At 25.1% G+C, this 10472-nt stretch overlaps 1 protein-coding gene across 1 annotated transcript; it reads left to right on the plus strand.

Annotated features, from left to right (window-relative positions):
• Window positions 1-1831: 1831 nt before the first annotated feature.
• On the plus strand, window positions 1832-8652 carry LOC107642103 (protein VERNALIZATION 3-like). The gene is made up of 4 exons (XM_016345421.1): window positions 1832-2032; window positions 2840-2901; window positions 3222-3262; window positions 8426-8652. Exons 1-4 carry the CDS (start codon window positions 1832-1834, stop codon window positions 8650-8652), a joined length of 531 nt encoding a protein of 176 aa, XP_016200907.1.
• Window positions 8653-10472: the final 1820 nt, after the last annotated feature.

A 10472-nucleotide genomic window follows, 5' to 3' on the forward strand; every position in this document is an offset into this window, starting at 1 on the left:
CTGGCTTTCCTCAAACCTTTTATATTAACTATGCGGGCACCTTTACTATGCTGAAAACTCCCGGTTCTCATTCCATACATATATTATTGTTTTTCAAATACAGGTCGTGAGGCACCTCATTGAAGATACTAGAGACCTTCTGGAAGCGAAGAACTATTTTGAGGACTTAGTATTTGTGTTTTGTTTATGTACATATATGTAAATAGATTCTCCTCCTTGTATAGTTTATGTTTTATCCCTCTTAGAGGCTGACTTAAAGAAAAAAGTGTTTATTTTAGAATTTGAGTTAGACTTTTGAGTTATATATAGATATATATGTGTGTGTATGTATATTCTAGACGGTCTTAACTTCACAGATCGAGTCTGGAACTTGATATTTGTATCTTTTGAAACTCTGATCTTTATGTATATAGTTTATCCTTCTTTTTGATCTTCTTTATCCATTTACGCTTATCAGGACGAGTGTGGTGCGATTTTTGATATGCTTTTGATTAACTTCTTTTTCAAGGCTCCTAGTTATGATTTCTTTCGACTATATTTACATGCATATTTTTATTTTTAGAGGTCGTAGTACCTCGTAACCTCTGATTTACGTCCTAACGTAAAATTCTGTATGGTAGAATGTTACACAATGAGCTCAATAATAATAAGAAGAAGAAAAAGAAGAAGAAAGAGAAAGAGAGAGTTGGTCAAGGCCAAGTGCAACCAAACACTCCCGACACCATGCAAACAGAGACCCAAAACCCTACCCGACCCTAACCATGCCGACTTAGAACCTAACCTTATCATTTTTCCCATAGCTCGTGCTTCTCTTCTGTGACCTGCGTTCGCCGGAGCTAGCTAATACAATAGTTGCACTTTGACGAAGAGAACTTTAAGGACTAGAGAAGTCAGCGTTTTGACCCTCGTAGTTATCGTTGGTCACTCGTTGAGAGACCGAGATCGCGATGAAGAGGTCCACTTCCATGTATAATCTACCTCTATTGCCTGTGGCATCCTTGATTTTGCACTGCCTCTGCTTTTTCCTGGTTCTACTTGAACTCATAGCTTCTCGTTCTCCTTAGTGGTGCCGTTTTGATATGATACCGCTTCTGCTTCTCCTTCTCCTTCTCTCTTTTACTTCAAAGAAAGAGATTTGGTCGACGACGATGGCAACCCTCAATTCTGCTGACGTTGGCGCTGTCCCTTCTCGTCTTCTCTTTTTCTTCTTCTTTTATCATCTTTACTTCTCTCTTTTCTCTCTCTTTTTTTTTTTATATGAATGTGTGTGTGTGATTGTTAGTCTGATTATGTTGATAGAGATGAAGAGAGGGTTAGTAAGACAGAGGTAGTAAAATAAGGGTAAAATTATCAAAAAGATGATTTTAATACTAAATGAAACATTGAAGATGATTTCGAATTAAAATAAAATTAGAAACAATTTCGATTTTGACCCAAAACTATAGAAATCAAAATAGTGCTTATTCCAATTTAAAATTATTTTTTAGCTAAAGTATTTAAATATAAATTGATTGTCACATACTCAATTATTTAAAATATATATATACAAATAAAATTGTTGAAAGAAATTTCATTTTTCAGAATTTCCAAACACGAATAACATTGTTTCTTTTCTTTCTTTCGACCTTTTCTCCATAATTGGTATTCAATTAAAAAACTCAAAAGGAGAATGAATGGGGACCAACCCTACACCCCCCCCCCCCTTCTGAAACTATAAATAGTCCCATATATGTTATACCAAATATAATAAACTCGTAGAATAACACAAAAACAATTTAATTATTTGATAGTTAGTGTTAGTTTTGCACTATATCAAAATTCCAAGTTAGCCATGCCAATTGTTAGTAAGGACCCTCTTGTAGTTGGGCGCGTGATCGGGGATGTTTTAGACCCCTTTGAAAGTTGTATTCCAATTAGAGTTACTTACAATAATAGAGATGTTTGCAATGGCTGTGAGTTCAAGCCTTCTCAAGTTGTCCACCAACCCAGAGTAGCCATTGGTGGAGATGACCTCAGGATCCTCTACACTCTGGTAATATACTACCATTCATATTATGATGTTAAACAGTTTAATAAAAAATATTAAATTAGTTGACGCTTTTTAATTATTCACATAAAGATGAGATTTAACTTAAATATATATTATATTAAGTAATTTAGTCAAATATATTAAAATATTAATAATTTTTAATATTACCTTCACGTGAAAATATTTTTGTGTGAGCCGTTAATAATTTGTTTTATTTATTCGCTTAATCAAATGTCAAAAAATTTGAATTTTATTTTGTACTTACAGCAACTTGTTAGTTGTTAGACAAAGACCTACCAAAAAATAAGCAACATCATAACACAAACTAACATGGATCTCATGAAACTAGAAACTTAGAAAACCTCAGCTCCACTTCCAATGAACGTGGCTCTGCACCTCTACTCATGCTTTTCTATATACACATGCGCATGTAAGACTCAACATCTACAACAATAATAGACAAGACATTGTCACGAAAAAAGAAACCAAAAAAAAAAAATTTGTATAGATTATGTATCTCATTCCTCTTCTTTTGAATTTGGTATTTTATTTATTGAAAAAAAAGCAATATATCAAAACTTTTAGAATTAAAAATACTTCTCTCGTTTTTATCGTAATTATTGTTGAGTATATAATTATCTAATATAACATTTTCATTTGTTAGATATAAAATTACTAATATACTTAAACAATAGTTAAAGTTTGCCAAAACTTGAAAGAAAAATAGTTATGACACGGGATTATATATGTTTAAAACAAATTAAAGTGATTTTAATGACTTAATTAATTCTTATTTAATTTTACTTATAGGTTGCTGTGAACCCAGATGCCCCTAGCCCTAGTGACCCTAGTTTGAGGGAATATCTACATTGGTGAGTTACAATACTTCGCGCCTTAAATTATATTACAACAAGAGAAAGTTTAGGAGGCCAATAATTTTGTTAAAATTTGGCCAGCACTTAACCATCAAAAATAAAATGAATAATTCTATACTATTGAATGTAATTTCTTACCATTAAACACACTTATGATAACTAATTGATGGCTATATATCACCATTTCTGCTACCTCCTAACACTCCTCTTACAACAATTCACGTCTTATATATATATATATATATATATAGTTTTTTCTCTCCAGTTAATACTTTAATTTTACTTATGTAATATCTCTTTGTGTTGATTGACTTCAGGCTGATAACCGATATTCCCGCCACAACTGGACCTAGTTTTGGTACGTGTAATTATTGTGCATCTATCTGTTTATTTAGCATAATCTCGTCAAACATAAAAATTGGCCCTTTATGTATACTAACGGCTCAACAGTGTCAGTGTCTGTTACGTTACTTTTTTATTATTTTTAAGAGATTAATTTTTATATTTTTATTTTTAAAATTATAAATATAAATTTAAAATAATAATATTTAAAAATAAATATAAAAATTTATAAGTTATGTAAATTTTAAAACATATAAAATTTATAAATTTAAATTAAATAAAATATTAAAAAAATTTATTATATCATTATTATGGGTAACAAAATCAAGACAAACATTTATAAAGTAAATATTTATAAACATTATATAAATTTATTTATTTATTTAAGCAACAATTAGGTTTGATACTCCAATCCTAAACCTTTAAATAAGAATGGAAAGATTATGTCATTTGAGCTATGAAGTAAAAATAAAATATTATATTCAAAGTATTTTTTATTTTCATGAATAATTCTAAATTTTATATTCAATTTATTAAATTATTTTTAATTTTATTACTTTTTTTAAATTATTAATTTATACTTTTATTATATTCCTTCACTGTATCACACACTATTAGATATTAAACTATTTTACTTTATTTTTATGCATGATTTTAATTGATAAAAAATATTTTTTAAATTTTAATACCTATTAGATATCACACACTATTTCTAATATTATAAATTTAATATTAATAATTAAAAAATAAATTATAAAAAAATAAAATATTTTAAGTTATTTAATATATATAAAAAATATAAAATAAATAAATTTAAATTAAAAATTAAAAGAAAAGAATTTTGTTGTTATTATGTATAGCAAAGTCAAGATAAAAAATTATTAATATTATTTATAAATTAGTTATTTATATATTAAATTTATTTATTTTCTCAATCCTGTTTAATTTGAAATGAATTTAAAATTTTATATTCATATTCAAAACATTTTTTATACATAATTTTAATAGATAAAAAATTATTTCTTTAATCTTATATTGAACATTTTTAATTATCTTTAATTTTATTATTATTTTAAAATTATTAATTTTTATTTTGATTATATCATCTCATCATATTATACACTATTATTTTCTCGCTATCACTGTTATGTTGTCTTGTTTTATTCTCCTATTTTATTTTCTTCTTCTATTAACCCCGACCGCAATCAATTATCACCATATCATATTACTATTATCGCAACTCTCATTTTTGTTTATCACTTTGATCCATACATATCCATTGTATTAACTTTTGAGTTGTTAAAGATTTATTAAAAGAATTATTTTTTTTTGTTTGATTTAGATATCTAGATGTATAACTATTATAAAGATACTTATTTTTTATACTTACTTGTTAAGCCATATTTTATCATTTTAAAACAAATTAAGATATCAAGCATTCAAAAATTTTGTATAGAATAATTAAATAAAAAATACAAAAAAATTATTAATTATTTAATTTTTTTAATATATAGAATAATTGAATTTAAATTAATTTAGGTATAATACTAAAATCATTATGTTGTTACTATGTGTAACAATGAAGATAAAAATTTATAAATATTTGTAAATTTATTTATTTTTTAATTATATTTAATTTGAAACTGATATAAAGATTTATATTTAAATCACTCTTTCCCTCACATAATTTTAATAGCTAAAAAATTTTATTTTTTATAATTTTATATTCAACATTTTAAATTATCTTTAGTCTTATTATTCTTTTAGAATTTTTTATTTTTGTTTTCATTATTCTTTTTTCTTATCATTATTTATCTACATATGCCTCGCCACCACTCTTATGTTAGCTTGTTCTCTCTTTCTTCCTCCGTTTTTATTCTCTTTCTATCTTCTCTTCAATCGCAATTAGTTACCAACATATATTAGTTCATAATTATTACACTCAAAAGTGAATACTACTTTAAAAAATAAAAGTTAAAAAAAAACTCGTAACTTTTATGTGAATCATTTATACTCCTATAAATATCACGAATGAGTAAATTTAACTTTTTTCTTTATTTTGAATTTTTTTATAATCTAATACATTCAAAGTCACATATTTTTATTTATGATAAAAGTTAAAAATTAAAGTTAAATGACATTAGTACTTTTTGGTTTAATAAAATTAAAATAAAGTACAAAAATAAAGATAAAAACTAAAAAAATAGATGACTTTAGAAAAGGATAATGTATGTTAAATTTTATGTCATTATGTATGAGAACAGTGATTTATTTTATTATATTTATTTTTGTACAAAATAAAAAAAAATAAATTTCATGTCCGTTTTTTATTACTTATATTACTTATCTATAGTTGTTTAAATTATACTCTATCGTCATTGAGTCCTGTTTTCTTTCAACAAAAAAATAGTTATGAAGTTATTTTCATTTTTGATAGGAGTACATCTATTATATCATGATTTTAATAATTAATGTAAAATTTAAAAAATTAAATAAATATATATTTATTTTAATTATATTCAAGAGTGAATTATATATATTTCTATAGTCAATAAATAGACTTAACTTATTCTATAATAAATAATTTTTTAATCATCAAATTTATAAAAAAAATCTCATCTTTTTATTTATCCTAAAAGTTAAACATTAAAACTAATGTTAATAATTTTTTATTAATAGAACTAAAATAAAACATAAAAATAAAGCTTGAATAAAAATAAAAATACAAAATTTTGAATCTCAAAATATAAAATGGTTATAAGATAAAAAAATTACTTAAATATAATTTTTATAAGATATTCTATGAATGAACTCAGATGAATAAATAATTAAATATTATATGTCATAAAAAAAAAGATGAATAAATATTATATGTAAAATAAATTTTGATATATTGGTACAAAAATTATTCTGTGTAAATTTTTTTAAAAAATATTGTCCTGTTAAACTATTTTATTTTTATTCTCTTAAAAGCATATCCATAATAAAAAAATCCACATGAATAATTTATATCCAATAGAAAATTCTTGATAAAGTTGCTGTGAAAAATGTGTGAAAATTTTTTTATTCTGATGGATGGAAGAAATTTTTTTAATAATAAACTTCTCTAGGATAATATTAGAACTTAAATTTAGACGCCAATTGATATTATATATTGTGTAGGTACCTAGAGTATATTAGAAGAGTATGATAAGAGAAAAATTATTCTGTATAAATTTATTTTTTTAAAAATTGTCCCTATTGAACTATTTTATTTTTATTCTTTAAATATATATCCAAATAAAAAAAAATCTGCAACAATAATTTACATCCAATACAAAAATTTTAATGTGAAAAAATGGATAGAAAATTTTTTTATTTAACGTAACTGATGAAAGAATTTTTTAATAATAAACTTTTCTTTAGAAGCAATATTGGAACTTAAATTTAGATACCAATTATCCTTATATTAGGTTTTATGTTATATCTTAGTAAAGTGAGAAGGATGCAAGAGAAGATGAATAAGAAAAGAAAAAAGTTTTTCTATTATGTTAAGATGACAGAGAAAGAGATAATTATAGAAGTTCGGTGATTGTGAATTAATGAGATAAGAGAGAACGTGAATGTATGTGATAAGAGAGAAGATGAGGTAGTAAAAAATTTTTAATATGAAATAATTCACATATAGTGAGATAGATTATTAGGAAGGGCAAAATTGGAAAAGAATGTTGGACACCAAATATATGTATTGGCATTATATATTGTTATAGATATAATACAAAAATTCTAGTGGCAGTAATTTTTAATAATTTTGGTCATTATTTATTAGCACAAATATTAAATTGCCATAATAAATAAATTTTATTAATTTATATGTACAAATTTTAAAAAATATAGGTGCAAATTGTATTAACTCATATATAGGGTTAGAAGTGAACCGAGTTAAGTCGAGTTAGACCAAACTCAAACTCGACTCACGAAAATTAAATTTGACTCACGACTTGACTCATTAACAACTGAGCCTATTTTGTAAGTTCAAGCTCGACTCAATGAAAGCTCACGAGTTGGCTCAAATAATAAGAACATAATCTATAACTCTATTTCAATAAATTATAATATATATATATATATTAAAAAAGATAAATTTTATATATTGTCTATCTATTAATTATAAATTTTTTATTTATATCTTACATCAAAATTATATATAAAAAAATGACTATAAAATTTTAAATAATTAAAAGCATTAATATATATGTCAAAATTATATATATATATATATATATATATGCATTTAATCTATACTTTTAATATTATATATATAATGAAGCCAGCTCACGAGCTAACGAGCTGAGCTTATCCAAACTCAAACTCGACTCATTTAATTTATGAGCTCAATTCCAAGCTCAAACTCGACTCACTAACTCACAAATTCAGCTTATCGAGTTATTAACGAATTGAGCTCAAATTGGCTCATGAGCTGACTTGACTCACTTTCAATCCTACTTATATGTACAGACTCTGATAGATATATGTACAAATTATGAGCTTATTTGAAAAGTATTTAAGTATAAGAAAAGAATTTTATTTTCTTTAAAAAAAAATTCATTTCTATTTCAAATTCAATTCCATGATTTGGAATGACTTTAATATACTAATATAATAGAATTTAATTCTTTAGTTTAAAATAACTCTTATATGAGTTAAATTTTCTTCTTTTATAATTTTGATTTTAACAAAATTATTTTATTAAACATTCACTTATTTAAATAGGGATATTTTTAATATTTGACATCTTAAATTAAATTAGTGTGAGAATTGATTTTAAAATTAGACTTCTTTTAGTCTAATTTGTAAATAAGAAAAAAGTGAGAATTAGATTTTTTAAAAAAGTTTAAATTATTTTTTTTATTTGTTCTAAAATAAGAAAAAAAATCTAATTCTTAAATAAATTTTAATTTATAGATTTTCAAACAATCTCTATATATTTTTTGTGTATAAACACTTATAAATATGGATACAAATTATTGATAGTTATATATAATATATGGACTATGTCTTTTGAAAAATATATATACAAATTAAACGAGTTTGTCAGAGGAATATAATGTAATTAGTAACAATTTTACCAAAGTACAACAGGCAATTTATTTAGTTAATAAGGTTACTAATGAAATGGAATGAATACAATTATGAACAGGTAGCGAGGTGGTAGCATATGAAAGTCCACGACCAACTTTAGGAATTCATCGAATCGTGTTTGTGTTATTTCGTCAAATGGGTAGAGAGAAGATTTATGCCCCAGGTTGGCGCCAAAACTTTAACACAAGAGAATTTGCCGAACTATATAATCTTAGCTCGCCTGTTGCTGCTCTCTATTATAACATCCAGAGGGAGAATGGCTCTGGTGGCAGGAGGTTATATTGATCATTGTTCTTGCTGAGTTTGGTGGGTGTATAGCTCGTCTGTCTATAAATGTCTTCAAACTTTTCGTTGGGATGAGTTATACATCGACAAGAAGAGAATAAGGGAGTGTGTATCTACAAAAGACATTCTGACGCTCAAGTCAGTAAGTGTTTAAGAGGTATAAAAATAATTCTATGAATATAGAATGTAAGACATGAAATAGAAGTCATCATGTAATAATTCTATAAATATAGAATGTATATAGAATATATCTAGAATGTCTCTAGAATGTATATAGAAATTAGTGCCTTTTATAGGCATAGAGCTTGTTTGGGTGAGTTTTTAAGAAAAGATCTTTTTTTGAATTATCTTTTTTTAAAAGATCTTATGAAAAAGTAAAAGTAATTTTATATTTGGGTATCTCATGCAAAAAGATCTTTTTATTTATCAATTATGTTTGGGTATAACAATATAAAAATATTTTTTTGTTTATTTATTACATGAAAAACATCTTTTTTTAGGGAAAAAAGATCTTTTAAACAAAGATGTAAATTACAGTTTCTCAAAAAAATGTTTTTCTGATTTTTTTAGTGCTTTTACTTTTACTACTAGAAATTTGCCAAACACGCTAAAAAATAAAATAAGATATTTTTTCATTAAAAAAAGATCTTATTTTATCAAAATAATGACACCCAAACATGCACTAAGTCAGAACAATGGTCATTAAGTCGGATCATAACTTATAATGAATGATAATTAAGGCCGAGTTATAACTTATAATGCACGATAAAAACTGAGTTATAAGGTGACGGATCATAACCCCCAAACTTTGTGTGCCGATCATATGATTCAGGCTAAGCTTAGAAAATAAAATGATTTATAACTCGATTAGAAGATAAGTGAATAATGATATAGTGAACCCCTAAGCTTAGTCGGATTATTATGTCGGCACTTATTCCAAAAATAATTGAGTGATAAGAGTCATTCAATCAAGATAAAGACCGAATTATAAGGTGACGGATCAATCATCATCATAATTACATAAAAAATAATAATAATCAACAGTAATAAATGATTACTTTCTTTTCGGTTCGAACTCAAGATAGCCGTATGCATAAATTGAACCCAGCCTAGGCTACTGCACGGTTCATTCTTTACATGTTGTGTATTGGCAACAAAAGTTATAGTATGTTGTTTGTTCACAGTAATATAGCTATGCCGGATGTTTTGCATGTTCACAGTAAAACTTAAATTGGAGAGAATTTTGTTCTATATTAAAAAAGATTTAACGAGTTACGCTTATTTTGAAAATTGAAGGTGAAAATAAGAACAAATACTAGAGCTATATACCAGTTGTATATGTTGGCCGGATGATTTATAGTTTCCTTTGGCAATGTCGAAGCATCTGGTAAGATTTTGGGCTTGTCATTAAGGGATGTACCTGATGCTAAGAATGACATTGAGCTTTGAGCTTGAAGCTCCTTGGGGAGAGAAGGATCTCCATTGACGAAAAAACGAGAATCTATGTTTGTCTTTGGCGGTGCATCAGGTGCATCAATCTCTAACAAAATTCTATGAGAAGAACCTAAATAGGAAACAATATATGATTGTCAATATGGTAATTATTAAAAATTATTTTTAATTTAATTTATTAAATACAAATGTCACAATTTTTAACATCTTTTTCTAAAAGTTAACTTTTATAAATTATCTTTAAAAAATAAAGATTTTACCAAACTAATTTATGAGGGAATGATTATATAAAATTTATATTTTATCAAAATTATTTTCTTACTGACCTATGATTAACTACTTTGCATTGTGGATAAATATTATACAAA

Source organism: Arachis ipaensis, chromosome B5 (genome assembly GCF_059453495.1).
Source record: "Arachis ipaensis isolate K30076 ecotype BB chromosome B5, ASM5945349v1, whole genome shotgun sequence".
Taxonomy (NCBI): domain Eukaryota; kingdom Viridiplantae; phylum Streptophyta; class Magnoliopsida; order Fabales; family Fabaceae; genus Arachis; species Arachis ipaensis.

What these genes read in the sequence shown, in the direction of transcription:
- LOC107642103 (XM_016345421.1), top strand. Translation starts at nt 1,832, where the DNA reads ATGCCAATTGTTAGTAAGGACCCTCTTGTAGTTGGGCGCGTGATCGGG. An exon ending in TCAGGATCCTCTACACTCTG is followed by an intron (nt 2,033 to 2,839) that starts GTAATATACTAC and finishes TTTTACTTATAG; the next exon opens with GTTGCTGTGAACCCAGATGC. An exon ending in TTGAGGGAATATCTACATTG is followed by an intron (nt 2,902 to 3,221) that starts GTGAGTTACAAT and finishes GATTGACTTCAG; the next exon opens with GCTGATAACCGATATTCCCG.